This window comes from Panthera tigris, chromosome B2 (assembly GCF_018350195.1).
Source record: "Panthera tigris isolate Pti1 chromosome B2, P.tigris_Pti1_mat1.1, whole genome shotgun sequence".
NCBI classification, from domain to species: domain Eukaryota; kingdom Metazoa; phylum Chordata; class Mammalia; order Carnivora; family Felidae; genus Panthera; species Panthera tigris.
In genome coordinates this window covers 20,629,340-20,654,630 of record NC_056664.1, presented here as the reverse complement: position 1 = coordinate 20,654,630, position 25,291 = coordinate 20,629,340, and the positions used below count along the sequence as shown (strand labels likewise).

Here is a 25,291-nt window from a genome sequence, read left to right as displayed (position 1 = left end):
AAGTAGTTGAGCAATTTGATTTTTCTCAACTCTACTTTAGTCTCAAAGGAAACCATTTAGATTCATCAAGAGAAAGGTAAAGGGGACGACAGATCGCCACTGAAAATATTGTTTGCGAAGGGATCATGAGTTACGTGTTTACTTAGAGAAACTTAATAAAGAATTTGTAGAGTGTGTTGCCTTAAAAATCACACACACAAAGAAGATACCACAAGTTTAGTACATTCAGCTCTCTGAAAAACCACCATGTGAAACTCCACACCTGCACAATTCAGCTCCCACACCCCGGGCACGGGTGGCCGGGCGACTTGGGACTGGGTTTTACAGCTCATCCCTTGCCTGGCGCAGGACAAAGTGGTGCAGTGAGTCAAGGTCTCTGCTTCCACTGTGCTCACTGACTTTTTTCCCTCCGCGGAAAAGCAGCAATGTGGGATAGCCTCGTACCTTCAAAAAAAAAAAAAAAAAAAAAAAAAAGTATGAAGACCAGTGGTCCAGGTCACATACAAATTGCTTCTGAGATAAACCACCACCACCACCACCCCCCGCCGAAAAAAACTCCTAAAGTTGTAACCAGGGAAGTTCATGGTTAAGTTAAAAAATTTTTGTTAATGTGTATTTTTGAGAAAGAGCGAGCGAGCGTGAGCAGGGGGGAGAGAGAGGGAGACACTGAATCCAAAGCAGGCTCCAGGCTCTGAGCTGTCAGCACAGCACCCCCATGGTTAAATTTTTAAAAGGTGCAGACTGTTTAAGAAGTACAAGAAAGCAAAGCCTCGGGGTTATTCACCTTCCAATTCAAAAGCACATTCAGGATTAGTGTCAAAGGAAGGACTTTACCCAGAAGTACAGCTTCTGGAGCTTCCGTGCACATGCCACCACCTGGGCACCCGGTGAACACATTCTGATGCCGCAGGTCCAGGTGGGTCCTGACTGTGCATTTCTGACAAGCCCCCTGCTGATGCCCAGCCACTCTGTGGACCCCGCGGAGTCACAAGAATATACATCTCCAGCTCTTTTCTAAGGCTTTAAGGCACCAGAAAAAAATGGCACCTTCGAGTGATGAGTAAATGACGTCTGTGTTGCACCTATTCTCAATCTAATGAGGGAACTCCAGAGCCCCCAGATGTTTTAAGAAAACCGCACAAAAGCAAAAATGTGAACTACAAACCTTTTGGGGCTATCAGACTGTGCTAGCAGCTCAGAAAGAAGGCAACGCTTCAGGACAAAACCAAGTGGAAGCCCGGCTGGCTGGGATAGTCCCTTCGGGAGGAAGTCAGGGGTTTCCCTTACTCAACCACTGTACTTTAGGACACGCTCAGGGCTGAACAATAAGCCACTTAGGGGCTTGAGACGAGGCTGCAAGTCAGCTGACTGTTCAGCCAGCAAGTGGCCGTGCCGAGGTGGCACCTCCTTCTATGCAGACAGCAAGGCCTCAAGTCTCCCTTGAGAGGTGTGTAACCAGTGGGAGAAGAAAGCCCTTCCTCGGGCAGAGCATCTCTTTTGCTTTTCAAAACGGAAATGAAGCAACAGCCTCAAAAGGACACAAGGAGCGCTTCGCAAAGACGACGAGGGCCCTGTGCTTTGTCCCGGTTGAGGCCACCACACCAGATGACAGCTCCATGTGGGCGTGCTCCCGATACTCAGGGTCCCCGATACTTCTGCATGTACCCACCGAGTACTTGCTGCAAATATTCCGTTCCGCAGTACAGTCCACCTCTGCAATCTTGACCTCTGCCAAACCAGGGAATTCCTTTCTAGAGAGTTCTTCCCAAGTAGGAGCCAGATTCTTACAATGACCACACCTAGGAACAGGACGACGACAGCTTTATTGAAGTCTTGGGTCAAGCTCACTCACCTAAATCCAGCTGCCGAGCCAAGCCTTGGTTCTTCTGTAAGAGGCAGTCGGCAATTGCCTAGAAATGTGTAAGATCTCAGATTCCCCCCTGGGTGCGCTAACATTTCCTCCTCCTCCGTCCCAGACACGGAATTCGAAGTCCACCCAAAGTAGGCTTTTGGAGAACTGAATGGAGACAGGCTGGTCTGAAAGCAAGTTTAGATTCTGAGACCATTTCCAGGATGTGGTAAACTGAGCTAGCTGGATTATGAATGAAGCAAGTGCACCATGAGCAGGAGTTGATGAACAGAAAAGAAAATGGACACCAAAAACTTCTTTTAAAGACATTTCATTTTAGACTTGATTGCTGTGGTCTCAAAATGTCAGGGCAGCCTGAAAGCTTCCCTGAAACGTCATCCATTCGCTGTGAGCAGTGAAGTCCAAGCCAAGTTCTGTGCAAACCCTCCCCTTCCCCAGCACTTTACCCCTTCACTGAAAGGGGATCTTCTGTCCTCACACTTGGTCTATATGGCTTTAGGTTCAAAAAAATAAAAAAAAATAGAAAATAATAGATTTAAAGGTGTTATTGACTAGTGTTTCTATTCTTTAAGAACAAAAGTTGTACAACTCCTGTGAGTCGCGTGCTCCCGGACTTCTCTGCTCCTGTGGTTTCTCATCAATACCCGGAACGAAAACAAACCGAAGAGCAGAAGTGACATGCTGGTGACCTTACTTGTTCGTGTTTAGAAACAAAACCTAACACTCTCCTTGAGACCGTGCTTTTCTAAGCGGATTGTTTGTGAAGACAAAGCACTCTTCCCGTTTTACAGCTCAGAAAACAGAGATTCAAAGGAAAGAAAGGACATGCAGAGTTACAGCAGTGCAGGTGACTCTTGGCACCTGTCACCTGCCCCACTTCAGGGAGCCTTGGGCACAAAGTTGGTGTCGCCCTCTCTGCTCCGGTCTCTGAGGACCATGCAGCAGGAAGGTTCAGGTAATTGGGTAACATATAGGATGGCTGCCCAGGAGCCCCATGGGATTTCTCTACAACGTCTCAGACACTAAGGAGCAAAGCTACATCGTGATATAGATGTTCAGTCTATCTGGACAAGGGCAGATACCACAAAGCTTAACTTTTATATGGCCATCCTGATTCTCTATTGTCACATTGTCATGTTTTCTCCAAAACAGACTGAATTTTAAAATAAACTGGCCTCATTCTCTATAAATAACTTCATGAGTACCACCAAACCGAACTTCAACATACCTGAATATAGGTGCAAACAATAACCTTTCCTCATTTCCTAGAACCTAACCTATGTATAAATGTAGCAACATCTAGGCCTAACATCGAGTCTAGAGCGGTGCCTAATGAGCAGAGAACTCTGATGGGGCTCAAGTGCACCGAGACCAGGCAGTTTCTCATCAAACGGCCACTTACCATGGAGCATAAAACTTGATGAAGGTTATTCCTTCTGCGATCGTGTCATCGAAGTTATTTTCCGTGAGTGCCAACAGGGTGCCCTGCAGGGGAGGGAAAGGCCACAGTTCCAAGGCATCACTTAGAGCAGGGATTACAGAAATACAAATCAATAATCTTTTAACAGTGCTGTCATACATGCTCCAAGGTCACACGGAGATACCTATAAAACGTGCATTTCACAAGCTACACAAGAAGGGACAATGATTCACCACAGGTAGGTCCCCAAGGTCCTGAGCCCGGGAGATGCCTCGAGGAGGTGGCAGGATGCAGTCCTCCCCGGCCACTGGGGGGAAGAGGGGCTCAGGTGTGGCTGCTGTCATTCAGGGCTCCATGGTGTGGACCAGTTGGCTCTGTGCGGCCTGTGCCACAGTGTGCACCTCTCCGGCCCAGAGCCTCCGACGCCGACTGGAGAGTCCCAGACACCGACTCACTGGCTCACCTGATGTGCGTGCACCTGCTGTCTTTTCTAAGTGACCCTACCGCTCTCCTAGCACGTGGATGTGCACAAGTTCCCTTCTCTGTGTACTGCCTTCACAGTCGACAGTGGCAAGACCACAGGCAAGGATACGTGTTTTACGTATCCTAGGCTTCTTAAATTCAAAGTAAACGTGCAAACTGTTCATCTAAGCTCTGGCTGGAGAATGTAGGGGGAAGGTGCCATGAGGCAGCCTGCTCTAAAGCAATTTGGTCTTGACAATTCTTTGCAGAATTATGTTCCTGGGTTTCTCCAGAAATGGATCTGTGATTCTCTCACGAGAGCAAGAATATGATGATTTATCATGTGGCTAAACGTACCAGGGCTGCTCCGCTTGAGTCTGGCATCGAGTAACGCGTGTCAGTGACTCGGAGGCGAAGCCCGCCAAGGGGCCCATTGTAGAACACTACCATCTTTCTTTATGTCCAGAAACATGACGCCATGCTCACTGAAAGACCTACTTACTGCTGGAAAACTGTGTTATAAATAGAAACTGTTCTGTGTTTGATGAAAACATCCACAGTGTATAATTACATTCAATTTGGGATGGTGACCTTTAGAACCACCGTGACACAGTCCCCTCCAACGTATGTGGTCGCAGCTACTGCAGAATCATTCGTTTACTTCTTAAACCAAAGCTCCGACTTTGAACTAACACCTAGGCAAGTCCCCAACCTAAGAGTCCAACTAAGGCATGGGCTGTAGGGGGCAAGGAGGCCCATTCCTGTCCCCACTCCACGCGGAGGGAGTAGATGACTGTCTTTTTCCAATTCCAAACAACTAGGGCTCAGGGAGTGATGGTCCCAGCAAGTCAGGATCTGCTATGTAAATGCTGAGGGTTCAAGAATTACTGGGGGCGCCGGGAGGAGGGTGGTCACACACATCTGCACACTCACTGCTCTGGCCTCGCAGAACGAGGGCATGCTGCCCCTTCCCCTGCCCACTGTGTCCCAGGCTAAGGGCTTGGTGTAAACGGATGTAGCAACTTAAGTATTCTGCTTGGAAATCTGTTGACAAATAGGCCTTAGGGTTCTTAGCTAGGAAACCAAGCTCTGCTTTCCTGGAAAACATTCCCTGACTCCCTTTGAAAAATCTCCTTTTCACCCATGGCTTCAGCATCGGCTGACGCCTAAGGCTACCCTTCTAGTGCACATATCCTTCCTGCTTCAGTTCCCGAGTCCTAGTTAACTGTCCACCGGACATCTCCACCTGAATGTCCACCACAGCCCTGAAAATCAGCAACTTGAAAACTGACCTGATCACCTCCCTTCCCCCCGCCCCTCAGTCCTTCTCTCACGCTTGGTGCCCTTGACCACCAGGTATGCCACAACTCCAGTCAACCCCTCACCCCACCTGCCCGACTGTATTCAGGAGGGTGAGGCTCCTTACGCTTGCTGTCTCCTTGTCTCCACCCTCTGTCACAGCCGTAGTTTTGGGGTCTCATCATCATTTTGGCCTAATACACTGACTTCCCCCCCTTTCATACTTTCCATCTCTTTCTGCCAGTCATCTAAAATTCAAATCTGCTCAAAACCCTCTGCTGGATCCCTATACATATACGATGAAGCTCAAAATCCTTGGCTGGCCGACTAAGTCCTCTATGATCCAGCTCCTACCTCCCCTCTCTGACATCCTGCACTGCACCCCCTGTCCTTTTCACCCCCTTCCCTCCAGCTGACGGCTGGCCCTGCCCCAAATACGCCCAGCCGATTATACTAACGTGCTTCTGCTCACGCTCTTCCTCGGACAAACCTTTTCTCTCCACGTCCACCACGTCTCTGCAGCAATTACCAATTTGCCTTTCAGCTCTTCAAGTGACACTTCCCGCCTGCCTGCCCCAATCATGACTGGGCCTGCACACTCCTGGGTCACACACCTGGGACATCTGCTTCTCCAAGTTCTCATCTGTCTCCCCTCTAGACCAGGTACCCTTCACAGGTAGGGAAAGAGTCTTACTTGCCTTTGTTTCCTGGTGGCCTGGGACAGTGCCTGAAATGTAACAGGCTCGATAAATGCAGAACAAGTGGATCTGAAACCTTCCACTGGGTGAATGAAGACAACAGCACAGTAAGTCAGAGACTGCCTGCCTAAGCAAACTAAATGTCCTCGGGCAATGTGCCTTTCAGTTCCAACGTGTACATCTTTCCTGCTGCAGACCTTTCAGGGGCCTTTACCATAGGGTGAAAGTCAAATTACTGTAGCAGGTGGTGGAAATGGACAGAAACGGGGGCCTAACAGCAGCCAAACTTTCATGTAGCAAATGCCCTCAAGTACAGGGATTACTGAATCAAAAAGGGACGACTTTTCCAGAGCTTTTGACGCCAAATACTCCTAGGATTTGTCTCATGTTTATTTCAGAGGAGCTCCTAGGTTTACCCCTCACAAGCATGTTAAAAGTGGCTGAAGGAAATGTCTCATGTTGAAATGTCAGCCTCAGCCAACCATCTGAACTACTCTCTGCTGACCCCCAACTGCCGTTCTGTGCAAAGCATTTGAGGAGAGCGGCCTCTGTGGGCAGGAGGTGGTGGGCCACCCCAGGCGCTCCTGACCGCAGCCGACACCCACCTTGGCCGCGGGCTCAGTGGCTGGCACTGGGGCCTCTGACGGCTCGACGGCCTCCGGGGCCCCCTGCTCCGTGCTCTGCAGCTGTGATTCCACATACTCTCTCAGGGACTCCAAATCCCGCTTGCCTTTGTACTGGTCAATCTGTCCGAGGTAAGGGCCGCACAAAAATGCTGTCAGGTTAGTACACTTAAGTGTTCTGAATCGCTCAAACCTCGTCCCGACCCCACTCACCCCCATGAGACCTCCACTTATGCCGTCACCCTGGCGGTGGGGACTGGGCAGCGTCCGCACGCTCATATTCACACGAGAGTGCACGTTACAAACCGAACACCTCAGCTTTGGGGAGAGAACCTGACAGCACCTGCCTCCTGCAGAGCCCAGAGTCATGACTGGGGCCGACTCCGGTGTGCTGAGAAGCTGACCATCGGCCAGGGATAGACAGGAGAGTGGGAGTGAGCGCCAGTGACCGGGAGCCAGTGTTGACTCCACTCAACGGTTGTGGCCAGAGCACAGCTACAGCCGGCGGTACGCCCGAGCTATTCTAGTGCTAACCTCAGCCAATGGGAATGCTTCGAAATAGCAGGACAACTGACCGTTTTTGTCAACTACCCAAATCTTACTAATTGAGGCCAAGACGTTTTTGTTGATTATGTATGCCTTGAAACCAGTGCCCAAGGCACCTGGGTGGCTTAGCTGGTTAAGTGTCCAACTCTCAGTTGTAGCTCAGGTCGTGATCTCACGATTTGTGAGATCAAGTCCCGAGTCAGGCTCTATGCCGACAATGCAAAGCCTGCTTGGGATTATCTCTCTCCCTCCCTCCCTCTGTCCCTCCTCCACTCATGCTCATGCTCTCTCAGATGAAATGCAACTTAAAAAAAAAAAACTCCTTCTGCCCCTCCCCTGCTCACACACACATGCATACTCGTGCACTCTTCTAAAAAAAAAAAAAAAAAAAAAAAATTAAAAATTAAAAAAAAAAAAACCAAACCAGTGCCCAAACAATTCATACTGGCAACAGCCCACTGTGGTTAAGAGAAGCACTTGGTCTCGATACCAGGACCTGAAGACGTACGTACCTTTTGACCATCTCGGAACCACAGAAGAGTGGGATAGCCACGAACCTGGTTTCCTGAACAGAGTTCATAATGCTGCGTACAGTCGACCTAAAAGTAAAGTAAGACCAGATTCTCAGTTCCTTTCTTCGTGAGCCTCCCTGCTAAATGGATCACTGGGCACTCAGTACTTTACACACTTCATCTGTAGCATCTCTGCCGGCCAGTGGCAGTTTGGGGAGAGACTTCCTAAAACCTACCCCAAAATACACCTGAGCTAAGGGAGCAGAGGGATGAGATTTGTTTGCGAGACATGACTTATTTATCTCACTTAAAAATGCCAATTTTTAGGAAGCAACATTTTACCTGGAGCATGTTAGCAGATGGGAGAAGGGGAGCCTAGCCTGACATCTGGGGAGGGGAGGCCTGGCCGTCAGTGAGAGAGGCCTACACCAACACCAGCTGCGATATTTATTCTCATGTTCACACTTAGGGAGTTTTGAAACAGGAGTATTCAGTATAAAATAAAGATAACTGAAAAGATATCAAATTAAGGTGATTACATGTTCTTAATTCCATAAGCTCAACTATTACAGCTCTTTAAATTTGTTTCACTTAAATCTTATCAAGATTCTGCATGTTCAACATTTTCATGAAACCGTTTATCCTAAGTCACTTCTTTTTGATTTTCTACTGATGTTAAAATCAGCTATGTGGGATACTAAGTTGTTGTTTTTCAGGATCTCAACAAAGTAGGATAAAAATATTACATTCACACCTAAGACTGAAGTCGGCAGTTAAAGTATTAAACTGAAGCACAGGAAGCCCCAGCCTGAAGTCTGGGTGGGGGGCATTCAGAGTCCAGTCTAAGCCAGCCGCACACATGTCCGGAGACGGAGGCCACAGCCCGCATGGGCAGACTGTGTCGGCTCACACCTGGTTCTACTAGAAATCTCTACAGACATGACCTGAAAATAATCGCCCATGAGAATTCACAAAATAGTTTAAAGTAAGGATACAAGGAATGGGGAGGATAGAACACAAGAAAATTATGACTACTTCCACGATATGTTCGATAAATATAAAATTATAAGAACACATATAACTAGAATACATAATTGAAAGTGTTTAACAATGGGGCACCTGGGCGGCTCAGTCAGTTAAGTATCTGACTTCGGCTCAGGTCATGATCTCACCGTTTGTGAGTTTGAGCCCCGCATCGGGTTCTGTGCTGACAGCTGAGAGCCTGAAGCCTGTGTCTCCCTCTGTCTCTGCCCCTCTCCTGCTCACTCTCTCTCTCAAAAACATATGAACATTAAAAAAATAAAAGTGTTTAATAGGCAACAGTGAAAATCCATTGAACGACAACTATTACAACTCATCGGGCATCTGCTTCATGCCAAACATCGTACTGAGCATCTGACTTCCATACTCTCCCCGCGCCACCTCCCCCCGCCCCAGTTAGGTCTTACTGTGGTTTTGCAAAGGGGACACTGAGGTGTGGAGAAGCTGTCAAAAAGGCTGGCCAGCCAGGTCTGCCTGGACCCTAAGCTTGTGCTTTTGGCCATCTCCCTGTCCCGGGCAGATCATCTCATGAGCTGCAGTTCTGGAAACGCAGCATTCCTTCTGTATACAAGTCAGGCCTTTGGCAAAGTAAAACATGAGATCTTTATAAAAGGAAACCCATGCCTGGACGTCTGGTGGATGCCAAAGGCTGGGTGAGATGAAAAGTGCTTGATGGCCCGGGAGCTGCTCTGGAGATTTCCAGAAAATCCACTTATACAGAAGTTGTTAGACACCACTTCTGGCTTCTCTCTGCAAAGTGGGGAAAGCTGGAAAGACTCCCAGGCAGCAGTGAAAGCTGGGGCTCACCGGAGGGGGACCTTCTGCATGCCTCTGTGAGCACAGGGCTGAGGCTCCTCTAGGGGACAGCTCTTGGGTGAGGTCAAATGTGGATGGCCTCCAAGTCCGGCCAGTGAACATTCGTGAAGGCTGTGCCCCATATCTTTGCAGAAAGGGCTCTGGGGCTGCCAATTCAGAATTGGCCATTGCTTCAAAATAAACAAAGAAGCCAAAGCCATAATTTATCTTTAGGCTGTGGAAAAGCCAGCACATTTGAAACCAGGCTGCCATCTGTGAAGGTGAAATGAATTATCAAGTGGCACACTAAATGGAATTAATAAATCAAGTTTGCGACTTTGCACACAGAATGAATAATGGGCCACTCTGCTAATTAATCCAGCCAAAGGCGGTCTATTTCCAGTTTAATAAGGGCTTTCACTTACCTTGCCAATCTTGACAGTTTCAGAATGTTCAAGGCCTAGAGCCAGCTGCTCCCAGGTTGGAGCCAGAGCTTTGCAGTGACCACACCATGGAGCGAAGAACTTGATAAAGTGGTCGCCTTCAGTGGAGAGCCAAGACAGAGGAGGGAGAAGGAGTGACTTAATACCTTACTCAAGATCGAATGCAAGGATCTGATCTTTGTCCTCTCGCAAAACTAACTGCAGTATGAACCCTTTAACTGGTAAAAAAGTGACTCCATCAAGTAAGTGTATATCCATGAACTCATAGCAATCCTCAAAACAAAATCTAATTTGTCATCTTTGGAGGACAACAGGGAACCAACTCATTATTTGAAGAACTGGCAACAAACGGGAAGAATCAGGCAATTATCCCACCTTTCTTACACAAACTGCACCACTGAATAAGCATGTGATAAATGAGGGCAAGTTTCTCTCCCTAAAACAATGAAGAAAGGATGTTTTAATGAGACTATCGGCATTTGGCAACCCTGATAAGTTAACGGATCTAGGGAAACATGTTCAACCATGCCATGGGACACAGCTGTCACAGTGGAGACTGGGGAATTCTACAGGTCCAATAACCTATGTGCTCAGCAAAAGGATACAAGGAAGAAAAACATGTTGGGGGAACATGTAGATTGAGACGCAAGAGAGACGTAGGTAAAATAAAGAACAAATTAAACTATAATGTAAGGAAGGCACATCTGGATAGTGAATGATGACGAAAAGCAAGGAAAGTGCCTCCTTGAGGGCAGGAGGACTGGGACTTGGATAGGGCACGGGGTGACTGGCAGTGCCATTTCTTGAACTGGACGGTGGTTATAGGCTGACCACTCTATGACAACTCACTAAGCCCTACGTTTGAGGGCTTTCTGTGTCTGTGTTTTGTTTGACAATAAAACAGAAGGTTTTAAAAACAGTCCTTGGCTAGGAGAAAAAAACCCAGATCCATACAACATCGTCATTTGGATACTGAAGACTTTTTCTAGGCTGTTCTGCCTTGACCAGCCTAGGGCCTGAAACATGTCAGGCTGAGACCAGACCACAATCAGGTTGTGAGTACATCACCAAAATGTGACGTAGGCTCACAGAAGGACACTGCCACACCAAACGCTCATGGCAGTGCTTTGTCACCCACAGCAATGACACCTTAAGGGAAATGGTGAAACACTTGATTCAAAAAACTAGCAAGTGATCCATGAGGTTGAAGCCATGCCTCTCTAGACAGAAAATGACACTAACTTGTGCTGTGAGGTGGAGACAGGATGTCCAGGAAGGAACCTACCAGAGTATCAGTGGAAGCTTTAAGGCCAAGAGGTGACTGTCATTTTCTGAGGACAGATCCTCATGTGAGCAGCACAAGGTGGCATCTCCACAATGCTGCCCTTCAGGCACGATTTGCTTAGAGAGAGTCCCAGCTGGGCTTATGGGAACTAAAGTGAACCCCCTACTGGGGAAAACACCCTGAAATTGTACTGTCACCGCCACCCCCTCCCCCCCAGAGCCCTGGTACAAATAACAACCTTGAACACAAAGGGAAAACAAAGGAAGGCATCACAGTAAGTTATTTTAGACCTTAAGTTGGGGGGGGGGGTTCAACCCCCCAGCGGGCATGAAGTTACAGGGCCAGACATAATGTTAAGCCCTTTTCACAATGTTTCCAGCCCAGTCTTACAGGGGGACTTCTCTCCATGGCAGCATTTGAGAATGGAGAGCAACAAGGAAGCTGAATTTGCTTTCAAGTCATTCAGTGCTGAGCCAATTGTTCCGAAACATGTGAATAAAGGACTTATGTGTTATTTACGTTAGAAACCGTATATAGATCATTTTACTATTTAGGAGAGTGTTTTAAAAAAAAAAACGAGATGTGGTACAAAAAACCGTTTTAAGTGTTAAGAACACCTACTCTGATTCACACGTTAAAATGGTCCCATTAAATTCTAGTTTGAACACATAAGAGAAACTTCTGTTTCTGCCTCTGGTCAACAAGCATACGATTCACATTGATATAAATAAATACTTTCTTATCCAAGGATGCGCTGTCTAACTAGTATACAAATTAAGCGTGCCCATTCATGCTTTGTGAGCTTTCCAAAACTTACATCTTTAACTAGCATTAAAACTGGCATTTCTGTAAGCAGAGAGGCAAAAGGAGAAATGATTTCTAAGAGGAAGTGCACTGTACAAGGACGTTAACGGGTCCTGAAGAGACCACTGCTAAGTGCACAGATGGTACCCACGAGCCCTCAAGTGGCAGGAAGAAAGAGCTCAGCAAATCAAGGCGTGATGGATGGTCAGTGGTTCTAAGAGGTGTGCGTCCCACTGTGAGCACCCATGAGCTTCACCCACCATACCTTGTGCGACGTGCAGCTCAAAGTTGCTTGCTGAGAGCTCATACAGTCCCTGCTTGCGCTCAGGAGCTCTGGGCGGTTCGACTTCTGGCTCTGGTGTCTAATAGAAACAAAACAACAGTCACTGGGTTTGTATGTGAAGACATAGAGAAACCCACTGAGCAGGTGATCTGTGTCTGTCTGGAACCTTCTGCAGATCTCCTCCCTCATCTGGCTACATCAAACCCTTGGGGCATGCTGCTGTGTTAAGGGAGGCCAAGGCAGGAACCAACTCTGTCAGATCGTCTGGACACTTCAGCAGGAGGCCCCTCACCAGCCACACCTCCAGGAAGTGCTCCAGAATCGGCACTCAAGGCAGCCAGGGATGCCTGTCCCCACCCCAACTTGCTCTTCGCTGTCCCCAGACGAACAGAGCAGACAAACTGAAGGAGAGGCCCACCCCAAACAAGCACACTGCCCTGTTCTTTGCAGCGTGACCTCAGATTCCACATGGAATTCAAAATGAAATCCCTGACGGACTGGCTCTAGAGGAAGTAGTACCTGAAAATACAAAGATAGCAAGATAGACACAGTGGAGAGCGAGAGACCATCAGAGAACAGGAGGGCCTGGCCATCCTCTGTTCACACAAATGGTAACAAACTGTGAAGGACTGGTAAAGGGACAGAAGAGATGGTGACTGTTTCTCGCAAGAGCGAGAAAACCATGGAGCAGACCTGAGTTGTGCTTCTTAATTCACTCAACGAAGCTTGGGACAGAAACACGTAACGCAGGAGTGAGAAGTGGCTTTTTAAAGGATGCTTCTGCCAGTCCCTGAGCGGGTACCAACTGTGTACAACTAGGCAGTTAGCACAGGACACAAGTCTAAAGTTCTCAATTTCTGAGGCTGGATCAGAAAAATCGCCATTTTGCTATAGACATGGGATGTAGATTACTCAATTTTTATCTGGCAGTTCACACGTTTCTATGAGAAAGAATAGCCAAGTTATTAAAAGCTTCAAAAAGTGCTGACAGCTCAAAGCTGTGCAGAGTTGTAATCGTAAAGCACCGTGAAGCTTTCTTTGCTGCTGCGGGCCTGTCAAAACTTTCCAAGTGCTAAGTACCCACACGAAAAGATGCCCGACAGAATGGTGGCTAAGCAAACAGTGAGTTCCAATAATGCAAAACACTGTATGTCACCCTTTATAGGATGTTCAATGCTCATTTATGAAACTTGGGGGGAGGGGGCACTGTCACTATCTGCCCTGTGGCAGATACCAGAGCAGTCCCCGCAGTCATGGCAAAAACACAGTATACCACAGAAATGGGTACAGTCTTGCCCTGCTGGTGACTGTGAGCTTACAGATTCTTAAGAAAGCAATCTGGCAATGTTCATCAAGAGCCATAAAAGTAGTCTTGCTTTTTCTTTCTTTTCTTTTCTTTTTTTTTTTTTTTTTTGCCTGGCAATTTTATGTCTGAGAATATATTCTAAAAACATCACTCAAAGTAGAAGAAAATGTCTTTTACAAAAATAAACATGCTCCTTAAGCATTTCTGATGATAGAAAAAATACAACCTAAATATCCATTGACAGAGAAGAGATGAATTATGGCAAATCCACATAATATAAAATATGACCAATGTTGAGATGATATAACTATACAAAAATATCACTATTAAAGTGAACTGTGTTTATGTGATTATGACTAAGGAAAAAAATACAGAAGCAAATAGGAAAATATAAAAGTTGAAGTAGAAAGTTAAGATATAGCATCAGGATTTCTTTTCTTTGAGTTTCTTTAATATTGCCATAACACTAAGGGGAAAACTCTAAATTTATCCTCTTTAAATATAAAAATGCATACGTTAAGTTACTTAGGTATAAACACAGATGGAGAACTTTTTAAAAAGTTTTCATGTACAATGAAAGGCAAATTCTAATTGAAAAAAATTTTTGGTTTGCAATATAAGGTTTGACTATTTGAACTTTCTGACAGGAAGGCACATTGTCACTGTTTTCCAGCAATGACCTGAGATCCCTACTGCTCTCACACTAGGATATGGCAGCAGGTGGACCCCAAGCAGCAATGGCCCTTCATCTGGAGACACTGTGCCCCCAGCAGGGGTGGGGCCTCCCTGTCCCTCCCAGCCTGCTCTGAGGCTGCCACTCCTCAAAACGGGAGCTTGAAGCACCGGACGAAGTCATTCTGCCATCCTGTTAAGGGCTACTGGTTCCTTGAAAAAACGTCCTCACAGTAGACTGGATTTTTGGTGGAATAATGGAAAACAAGTATTGTAAGTGGGTTTTTTTTTTTTTTTTGAGACGGTTACTCCCTCTTTAAAATCGGCTTCCTCCACTCAGAGCACTTTTCACAGAGGAAACAATTTTAAGTTTAAATCGACATGAAAGTTCCACCTGCTCATGTAACTCTCTTGCCATGACAAAGATGCAAATTCACTCCCTGAGAGGTCTGTGGTTTTCCCTGGTGCCTAAAATTAGAGAAGTCCCTCCCTGCTGGACACTTATTCAGCGCGAACACCAACGCTCCTCACCACGCAGTTATAGACTTTGTAAAACGTGAGGTAAAGCAGCACCTGAGAAGCAGGTGGGTTTTGGATAAGCAGCGACATCTACAGAGAACGCAGGGGACAGCCGAAGGACCACACAGGCACCCCGGGAAACGGCACCGGGAGCAGTGGATCCCCCCCAAAGACCGCTGGAGCCGCGCATGGGCACCGACAACCCTCGGATCTGCGAAAGCCCACCTGACACAACAAAGCAGCCTTAGGGGACTGCGGGATTACAACTGCCTCCAGAGACTCCAGGGGCTCTATTTCACCAGAGACACGTGGCACCGGACACCTCGTCTTTCCAGACCTGCCCCGCCAGGGCCCACACACCGGCCAATCCGCCCCGCCTCCGCGGGCCTTCTGCACCAATCAGAACGTGCCACGCATTCTGAGTGCTTGCAGGTCAAAACCAAGGCTCCCGACAACCACTGGAGAGGGGGAGGGTTATAAACGCTTAGTATAACTCTACACAGACCTACATCTTTGAAAAATATCTCAGAAATCATACGGTTCCCACCATTTCCTGATATTGCCCTTAGCGTAGGGAGGGCCATTAAGACACTGACAGTATTACGAGTATTTATTACGTTAGGTTATTGGTGAAGCCAGTGAGCACCTTTGGGGACTGAGAGTGCAGAGGACAAGGAGGGAGTCACCCTGCTGTACCGCTCGCGGTTGCAGGAGAGGGCCGAGGCCGGCCTGGACTGGACCCCAAGTCAACCCTGTGATGCTAAGAAATTAGTGTAACTGTATTACATGCGAGACTGGCCCAGAGGTTTATGTCAGGAAGTGGGAAGCGTGCACCTGTGAGATGCTACTGGAATATTCACAAATGACACTCTGCCAGGGCTGACTCTGCAGCCAAACAAGAGCTAGGAAGGCAGGTATGATAACACAAGTTGGGCAAAATGGGGGTAACTGTGGAAGGTGGGGGCAGGCACACGGGGCCATCTGCATTACACAGCTCCTCGCTCATGCACCGAAGATAAGACTCTTTCTACTTCTGTTCATGTTTGAATATTTCCATAATAAAAAGCTTTTCAAAAGTTCATCTGTTTCCACCAAGATACTCAGAGCAGTGAAAATAGAGATGGAAAGTAGAAGGACTGGCTGCCAGGGGCTGAGGGGAAAGGCTGGGGAGTTGGTTTAACGGGGACATGGTTTCAGTTCTACAAGGTGCAAAGAGTTCTGGGGACGCGCGGTGGGGATGGCTGCTCAACAGGGTGCATGGACTTAGCACCACTGAATTTGTGTACTCAAAGTGGCTAAGACGGTAAAGTTTATGTGTATTTTACCAAAATCAAAAATTGAGAAGGGAAAAAAAGTTCATTTTTACTTACAGCATCAATTAGTTCTAAAAGAGTAAAAAGTTCCTTTGAAATGGTAGCTTTACTTTTTTTTGCCTGAAGTGGCCTCTTTATTACCCCGAAACTACAGGAAGAAAGAGCGGGCGGGAGGCAGGGAAGCCTCATGTGCACTCACCGCAGGCTCCTCATTCAGCGTCTGCAGCATCCAGTTTTCCAGTGTCTGGAAATCCCGAGGACCCTGGTACTTCACAGCTTCTTGGCCAGGCTTGAAAAACTTCAAGCTGAAAGGGTGACAGAGCACAGGACAGAGCAGACTGTTAAATCCTTCAGAGTGCTCTGAGTAGACAGCGCTGTCCCGTCGGGGGGCAAGCTTGTGCAGGGAGGCAATCAGTGGACCGCAGCCAGGCACAGACCTGCTGCCCTCTGATACAACATGAAAAAGAAAGGAAAAGAATGTCCTAGGAGATAACATATCCATTTAATCCCACACTTAAAAAAGTGTCTTAACTTATTCAATAAAAGTAAGACTGAGTGGAACACATCAAGTCTAAGATGCTGTGAGTGAAAACCCAAGCCACCAACGTTCGGTTGACAGAACTTCCAAGCTTCTCTCCTGCTAGGGATTTGTTATCCTTCCTAGGCTTTAGTAGTTTTTATGTGCTGCGTTTAAAAAAAAAAATTAAGGCTGTAGTAGAAATAGCACTGTTTTGCAATAAATGTATTTCCACGCTACCTTGTCAGCTCTTCAACTCTTAACAAAGCACGAATATCCAGGTTCTGTGAGATTTACATTGCCAGCTATAAGAATAGCCTTGACACTGGCTGATACGGTCTATTCACCTCCTCACTGAGGAGTCTTTTCTTTTTCTACATATATTAGCCTCTGAAGGTATCTGCAGATAGAATATGTAGCACTTGCTTTAGTGGGTGAGCAAAAGACATTGTCAGAGACTGAAATTACACTTCCAGATCCCGTATCATTCCACTGATAGGGGACAAATACGCTCTAGATAAAACTTAATAGAGGGTGTCCAGGATGGAGGAGTGGGGGCGGGGAATATGGCTACTGACAGAAGAAAAGAAACACAGACGAGCACTTTTTGGTGAGCTGTTCATCCAAACATCCTTATCACTTCTATGGCACATCTGTGGACTTTGGCAATAGGAGCCCGACGTGCAGGAGCAGAGTGTCAGAAGTCAAGATATGCAGATATCAGAACTGTGGTTTGAAGAGCTAACTCCCCAAAGGCCTTAGAAGGAAGTTTCGTAGCAGTACAAGAAAACCAGCACATTAGCCGGAATCAGCACTTTAATCACAACAGGCTTACAGGCCTTACCCGCGCTCTAAGATCCTGTGATGGACTTAGAGTGACATCCCTAATGTGCCTCCAATAAAGAATATGTGCCCCGCTTCCTCAGTAGCTTTTACTTTTACGACTGTAACAAAAAGCTAAACTCACCATTTTGGCCAGTACATCCGTTACTTCGTGAACTTTAACACTTTAAGCAACCCCAATGATCTCACAATCACGAATGCCCACACCCACCCCTGGGACCTCAGGAAGCTCTAGAAACGTGTTATGCCCACAGAGCTAGAAGATCCTTAATGTACTCCTCTACCCCTGACTCTCTCTTCCAGAAGGCGCCTCCCCCACCACAGCTCTTCAGAGTGGAAAAGGAGGTGGATCCTCAAACTACTAGGAAGGAACAGGCACTACCAAACCCATTCCTCATTTCTTTGCTAACATTAAAATGCAGTAAAACCTAACCTGTGACTTCTTCTGATTTGGTGTGCACTGAGCAAAACAAAAATAAACAATTTTTTTTTTAATTTCTTCTTACTGGATGAGAAATCTTCTTATCCTGCCCAAGCCTGGGTTCTTCCTTAGGTTCACAGAGCCTAGGGGATAAAATCAGAGCTTCCTTTACAGACCTTTCAGTCTGTCCAGGGCATCTGGGATAGGGAGTGGGCCCTGGGGTACAAGCCTAAAGGACAGCCCCAAACTTTCCTGCTATTCCCAAACCTCCACAGGGGCATCTGCTTTTCCTGGTGATCTGTTTCTCTTTCAAGGAGACTGTAGGGGGAAAAAAAATCTCCATTTATGGGTCACTCTGGAAATCTGTGATCAAAATCCTAGCACAACTGAGGAGACAGTGCTACTGGCTGATTTATGTCCCCCAAAGCAGATCTGTTGAAGTCCAAGCCTCCTGTCCCTCAGGATGTGACCTTGTTCGGAAATAGGATCTATATACAGGCAAGCAAGTTCAAATGAGGTTACGAGGATGGGCCCTACCTAATCCAATATGGCTGGGATCTTTTTTAAAGGGTGAAATTTGGACCCAGAGAGAGACATGCACAGAGGCTGAAGGCCATGTAAGGGCAGAGGACTGGGCTGCTGCAGACACAAGCACAGAACCCCAAAGACTGCAGCAGCCACCAGACACTAGGGAGAGGCAGAGAGGGGTTCCCCTCCGAGTTTCAGAGAGATCATGGCCCTACCAATGCCTCAATGTTGGGCTTCTGGCCTCCTGAACTATGAGACAATAAATTTCTGGTCTCTTTGGCCATGTGGTTTGTGGTGCTTTGCTTCGGCAGCCCTAGCAAACCTCCTTCAGCCCTGCTCTGGCTCACAGTTTCCCAGATGATAAAGATTCCTTACTGGCTCAACAGCATGACCTCAAAACATTTTTCTAAGCACACTGAGCCATCCCTAGGAACATGGGAACCCAAACTCCCTCCCTGTGCAATCCTTTATTTCAGTTGAAGGTACCAGGGTTAGAATGACATAAAAGCGAATGCACTGACCCATAGTGCACGCTCAGGCATTTTCACTCATGTATCTCTATGACATGAGTACTGTTTCAGAGGAAGTAAAAGCTCACGCAGGTCAATGCATGAATGCCCTCATGTGTGCCCTCATGTGACTCGTTTTAATGCAGCAAACCCTGCCTCCTGCATTCTATGGAAAAAAAACAACAACCTGTTCTCGGGCACTTGTGTGTAGGGCCCTGAGGGTTACAGAAGTTCCTTGCCATCAATGTTCAGTATAATGTGGACTCATTCTAGTTCTTTTTAACAACACAAAACCAGTGCATGGTTTTCTTGGACAGACCACATCTTCTAAACCAGGACACACGATCCAATGCGGCTCATTTAAAATCTGTGAATAACATCTATGGAGTAACTGATGTCGTAGCCAGAGAGCTCCTTTGACCAGGTTTTGGTGGAACCCTCTACTGCCCCCTCTGGCGCCCCCTAACACTTGCCCTTCGCAGCCTATCACCAGTCCTGTCTCACTTCCTGGTGGTGTGGTTGGTGGTGTACATGGCCATACACAGCCAGCTATTTAACAGTAGACACCTCAGCCAATCGTCTCTGTTGCCCTTGCACCTTGAAAGTAACAGGTTCCAAACAGGTAAACATTTACCTCCTCCATGCGTCCCACTACTCACTGACAGCTTCTTTGTGATGCCCCTCATCTAAGCTACATTTACTTTAAAGGCAATGCTATGAAGCACAGGACAATGGTGCCTATCGTAGTTGATCTGATTTGAATCATGGCACTTGGATTAGCAGCAGTCACCAAAGAGCAAGAATTCCAGTGTCCTTTATGAAAATGTCAAATTTCTAAACGTAAGGGAAAACTTTAACTTACCGAGTATGCTGAGGTCAGTATTTACAAACACGTAATTTCATACAACAATGAGGGTGGTGGGGGTGTGGGGGGGCGGTAAGGTATCAACATCCTACTTTAGACTCAGAGGTTAAACAGCGTGGCCAGGACTGCATGATAAGTAAACAGTAGAGCCGGGATTCAGACGTGGCTTCTAGGTTCCAACCCAGAGTTCCTTCCACTTTTCCATGCCGCCCCTCGGGTTTGAAGACAGGCCCAGGTTTTATAAGAATTTACTTCATTCATCAATTTGAATAAATATTTGGGGAATCGCAGTGGCCAGCCCCCCCCCCCCCCCATCTTTTTGGACACAGCTTCCTCCCTTTTTTGGAGCAGAGCTCTTCACTTTAATGCCTGCCATGTGGTCTGAGGGCACTGCTGCCTTCCTACAGTACCCGCCTCTCTGGCCACAAGGACTGTCTGGGGCGGACACTCCACCCCAGCTGGGCCCATCGGTAGTGAGCCCGAGCCCACCGTGGCAACAGAGAGATGCAGAGCTGGAAAGTTAAGTCACATTAAGGAGGTAAAGGTAAAAACTGGCCCCTAAGCCCTTGGAGGGGAGCCTCAGAGCCTCTTCCACAGCTTTCTAAGTCATCCCTCTATTGCTTGTTAAGCCAGTTTCAATTTCTACTTCTTAAAACCAAAAAAACCTGTTTTAACTGTCAAGGGAGTAAGTAGCACCGCTGGTCAGAACTGCTATATTCCAGTTTGTCACTTTTCTTTCCAACAGAAACAGCCCTTGTGCTAGTCACATGGGAAAATTACTCCAGGAAGGATGCTTAAGCATAGCAGAGTGACCAAAAACTCAAAGTAAAATTGATGACGAAGTATGCTCGTTGCATAAAGGTACTTGTGAACATCAAACCTGACAGGACCCCATGGAGACCGCCATTTCTGTCTCACAAACACATTCCCTTATAGACAGGAAACCCGACACTGATTAATGAAAGGCTCTTTCCAAATACAGCACAAAAAGACATCTAATATAGACAAGACGGTGTTAAGTATAACCTCTCCCTGACACCAGGGACTGCCTGCTTACATTTATCATCTCCTCACTCTTCAGAACTACATAAAAATTTACCAGGAGTTTAACTTGTATGTTCTTTAGCCGAGTGCAGTTGGCAAAAGGCTCTGGAAAACCTGGACCCATATGGGAAACACGGGCCCCTCCCACTTACGTGGGGTATCCTCGGACCCCCTGGGCGGAGCACACATCTGACTCGGCTGTGCAGTCTACTTTAGCCACGTAGACCTTGGCGTCCTCCATGCTGTTGTACTTGTCTCCCAGGTCATTCCAAGTAGGCTGCAGCCGCTGGCAGTGTCCACACCTGGAACAAGGGGAGGGGAGCAAGCACACTGAATATCGGGTCAGGGGGTGCCGGCCCACCTCTTCACCCATTTCCGTACGGCAGTGGACCTTTCTGATCCTTTCTTTATACTACAGCAGGGAAGGATGGTTCACAATTACCACAGAACCTCACTCCTCGGCCTCCAGCCCCCCAAAGAGTTCCTGCATTGTTTTCAGCAGGAAACCAAAACATAGCAAGCTGTTGAGACAGATCCGCCTTGAACTGGCCCCTGTTGACCTCCAATCTGACCTCTGTACACCTGCTGCCCTCCTTTGCTTGCAGTTTAACCTGGAGCCAAACTGAACTACTTGTGGTTTTCTGAAGGGGGACAGACTGGCTTGCACACGGGCATTGGTACACGCCCTCTCTGATGCCTCCTCCCTAAGCCCATATGGCAAATTCCTATTTGCCCTTCAGGTTTGGTTTGGGTATCGCTTCCTCCAGCAAGTCGGCTCTGACTACCCAGGCTGTCTGGTGCCATTCTCTTCTCTACTTCTTCTGGAAAGTTCCCTTGCTCTCCTTCTACTGCAGCAGCTTCACACTGCCTGCCATAATCGCCCCTATTTTATTTAGTCAGGACTCTCTACTAAATAACTAAGTATCTGCCAACGCGAGGCAACCTCAAAATTCACTCAATCCTGCATTTTCCCCAATGAGAAACTTTAGAAAAGTTTGTGGCTACCCCAACTTCTCGGTTTGATGCAACCAAATGTATACTTGATATTCGCTGTACGAATTTGAGAGTACATTTTTAAATCCCCTATCATTTAAAATAATACATTAACTTAGAATTATTGCTTCTTGCTACTCTTCCCGTTTCTTGACAGCATCAGCATTTTGTCCATCACTAAATCTACTTTTTCGGTCCTATAACTGATCACCTTTTTTAATTATCAGCTCTCTGTAGTGCCATATTTGAATACTATATGAGTCAGCATGGAAACTTTATCTCAAGCTTCAGGTGCAGTCACAGTAGCATCATGGCACGTAGGAGTTTTTGTTGTGTTTTTGGTTTTTTTCACCTGGTGTATATTCATGGTATCTACAAAGAAACCGGCTGCCGTATTGCTTTTCAAAGTGATCTTTAAAATGCTTACTTACAGGGTGCGTGGTTGGCTCAGTCAGTTAAGCACCCACTTGATTTTTGGCTCTGGTCATGATCTCAAAGTTTCATGAGTTCAAGCCCGAGGTCACTGAAGGTGCGGAACCTGCTTGGGATTCTCCCTCTCTCTCTCTTCCCCCCACCTGCCCAAATAAATAAATAAACTTAAAAAAAAAATAAATGCCTGTTTATAAAGAACACCCAACACTCAAAATGGTCACTATGTCCTCAAAGTAATTTTTCAACAAAATCAGTGTTACATTTCTTTGCCTCTTTTCTTTTCTGACAGATGACCTCCGTCATAAGCACTGAAAGGCAGCACCAAAAAAGTCTGCCTCAAGCTAATGTGTCTTCCCTAAGCAGCACTTTCCTGACCAGCTAAAAGAATCCTTGCTTTATAAGAAACTCAACTACAAAATGATTCCCTCTTTTCTGGAAGATAATTGTGAAGGAAAATCAGAATTATACCTAAGTTATATTAAGTTATATAAGTTATACAGCTCAAGTGCTGTGAAGACAAGCACTGTTCCTTTTACAACTTTATTTCCAGTAACCAGCACATGCTTAACGGGTACTAAATGTCTGGCAATGTCTTAGTGATGGATCATCCACAGGTGCCATGTAGTGGGCACTTCTGGTTTGGGACCGTTATGGCTACAGTATGAACTTTTGGGACAGTAGCTTAATTCAAAATCTTGCATCTGTGGCCACATAATAGAGCAAAGCCACCTGGCCCTCCTAATCTGACAGTCACCAGATTCAAGGTGATGCGCATCGGCCATACAGAAGCCGTGTCCTGATGTTAGCACAAAATCTACAGCCGGATAACCTTACATCTGCCAGGTTCAGAGTGCAGGTATACAGAGCAATATTCTCATTATATGCTGCCGCTGCCCCCAAGTTACATGTGGGCTTCCAACATTCCAGAGACTAAACCTGGAAAGAGATGGGGGGAATGGTGTAGGCCACAGCCTGTTCTATCTGAGCCCCGATGTGCCCTTAAGGTCTAACTTTTAAATGCCTTCATAGAAACCCAACATCTTTATCTAAGTATTTTGTAGTGGATAATTAAGAAGCAAACAAAAACTTTAAAGAGCTATGTTCCTAGGAACATCCACCTAAAAGTCTGTAAGTCATGGGTCCCCTGGGTGGCTCAGTCAGTTAAGCTTCCGACTTTGGCTCAGGTCATGATCTCGTGGCTTGCAAGTTCCAGCCCTGTGTCAGGCTCTGGTACTGAGGGCTCAGAGCCTGGAGCCTGTTTAGGATTGTGTGTCTCCCTCTCTCTCTGCCCCTCCCCCACAAATGTGTGCGCTCTCTCGATTGCCTTCAAAACTAAACATTAAAAAAAAAATCTAAATCTGTAAGTCACATACACTGAAAAAGGAGTTTACTTAATACGAAGTGCCCAGTTGCCAGTCTTCTCACTCAGTCTAGGACTCGCTGGTATTACTGAGACTCCAAAATTAAAACTCCTTCGGCACTGCACAGACTTCCTATGTCTACATGTCAGCTTTTCTTTAAAAAATAAAGAAAAAAAAATCCATGGACTTATTCCACTGAAATAGGCTCCAATTAAGTAATGTATTTAATTGGAATAGATACTCTGAGAATACTCCTTCACAGAGGAACTATTAATAATGAACGATTATTTTATGCTACAAAGTATTTTCTAGACCACTGGTAGATCTAAAACTTCAAGTCGGGGCTGGTTCTTGGGAAGTTGAAACACAATGTACCCCACGGGTACACTGCTAATAAATGCCAGCTCTCACTCAGACTTGCCCCCCAAAGTTGACTTAACTCCAAATGAACTGAAATAGTTAACAGCCTGAATATGGAAAGAAAGAGAAAAAAAGTTTCCTCCAACTTCCGCCCGCACAGTTCCTGAACAGGACGTTTTTCATGGGCATCTTCTCTCTGTTCCTTCCTACATCGCTTCCCCCCATCTCAGTGAGCCTCTCTCCCGCTCTGGGGAAGGATGCCAAGTGCTGCAACAAGCCTGCAAACTGCCTTGTGCCCTAACACTGGCTTTGTGCTCTGCCCCATGAGAACTTCCCTCCACCGGGGCATCCAGGCGCTGGAAGGAAAGCACTACCTGTGTTTCTGTGAACATCAGGAAGTCCTTCTGCAGGACAATTCGCAGGGAAGGGGTCTCTGGGGTTGGCACGGAGGCCCATACGGACGCCTCCACCGGAGAACCGAGGCAGGAGCTCCGTTCAGCTCACACTTTCCAGAAGACCAGGCCCCAAGACAGAGGTGGGGAGGAGGTGCCGGGGGTCAGCCTTGGATGGAGGGGCCAGTGCGCTGCAGTCGCCTAGAGCACACACAGCTCCCCCATCGACTCGGAGCCACGACGGGGTCTCCAGCGTTCGCACTACTCTCGGCTTCCCGGGGTAGCACAGGAACCCCTTCTCTCCCCGGACCACCCTTTCCCAGCTCCTGAACACACAAAAGGGGGAAATCACACCTTTGCGAGTTGCTATTTTTCAACTAAACCCCTGTGCAGGGGGATCTGCCCTGCAGCGAGCGCACGGAATCCGACCTCCGAGCGTTCACTGCCGGACTCCACTGGCCGGCGGCCGCCGCACGTGGCCCACGGGCCCCAGCCGCACCCGCAGGCCGCCGCCTCTGGCCGGCGCAGGAAGTTTGGGGCGGGGGCTGGGGAACCGGCGGGGTAGCCCCACAGGGCGACAAGGCCACCCGCCCCTCCCCCCGGCCCGGGGACTCGGGGGCGGGGAGGGGGGAGGGTGTGCTGGGAGCGGGGACGGGACGGCTTTTTCCCGGCTGCCCCCTCGGGGTCCGCCCCCTCCTGCACCGCCCCGGCCGCCCTGCGCCACGTCAGCCGCGAGCGCCCACGCCCCCGCCGCCCCGGCGCTGCGCGACCCCCCCCCACCCCGGCCCGCCGCGGCGCCCCCGGCCCGACCGCCCCCCGCGCGCAGGGTGCGGGGCCCCGAGGAGCGCGGCGCGGCCAGTTACCAGGGCGCGAAGAACATGACGAAGTGCGCGGCGCTCTGGATCCCGTGCGTGAACATGTCGGCCGTGTACAGGTGCTTGGCGTGCGGGTCCTGCCCGTCCTCGCCGTCGGCCGGTGGGGGCCCGTCCGCCGCCGCCGCCGCCGCCCCCGGCTCCTGGGCCCAGGCGCCCCCGCGCCCGCCGCCATGGCCCAGCAACAGCAGCAGCAGCGGCAGCGCGGCCAGGGCCAGCGGCCGGGGCAGCGGCGGGAGGAGGCGTCCGGGGCGCGCGGGCAT

General features: G+C 47.9%; 1 protein-coding gene across 3 annotated transcripts; it reads right to left on the bottom strand.

Moving 5' to 3' along the window:
• Positions 1-201: 201 nt before the first annotated feature.
• Positions 202-25,291, bottom strand: TXNDC5 (thioredoxin domain containing 5). 3 transcript variants are annotated; one of them, XM_042985757.1, is made up of 10 exons: positions 25,020-25,291; positions 20,771-20,920; positions 16,091-16,196; positions 12,064-12,160; positions 9,692-9,807; positions 7,431-7,517; positions 6,355-6,495; positions 3,273-3,355; positions 1,670-1,799; positions 202-444 (listed from the first exon to the last, which is right to left on the bottom strand). In XM_042985757.1, the coding sequence occupies exons 1-10, from the start codon at positions 25,289-25,291 to the stop codon at positions 322-324; spliced, it is 1,305 nt and encodes a 434-aa protein (XP_042841691.1). In that variant the 3' UTR covers positions 202-321. The 3 variants fall into 3 exon arrangements, with proteins under 3 accessions (XP_042841691.1, XP_042841694.1, XP_042841692.1); XM_042985760.1 differs by lacking the exon at positions 25,020-25,291 and adding an exon at positions 24,511-24,576; XM_042985758.1 differs by lacking the exon at positions 25,020-25,291 and adding an exon at positions 24,139-24,161.

Bases quoted from the DNA above. Each gene is read 5' to 3' on its own strand.
- TXNDC5 (XM_042985757.1), bottom strand. From the start codon at position 25,291: ATGCCCGCGCGCCCCGGACGCCTCCTCCCGCCGCTGCCCCGGCCGCTG. The intron at 16,197-20,770 runs GTAAGTGGGAGG...TCACCCTTTCAG, and splicing joins GGGGTCCGAGGATACCCCAC to CTTGAAGTTTTTCAAGCCTG. The intron at 12,161-16,090 runs GTGAGTGCACAT...TGTTTCTATTAG, and splicing joins CGCTGAATGAGGAGCCTGCG to ACACCAGAGCCAGAAGTCGA.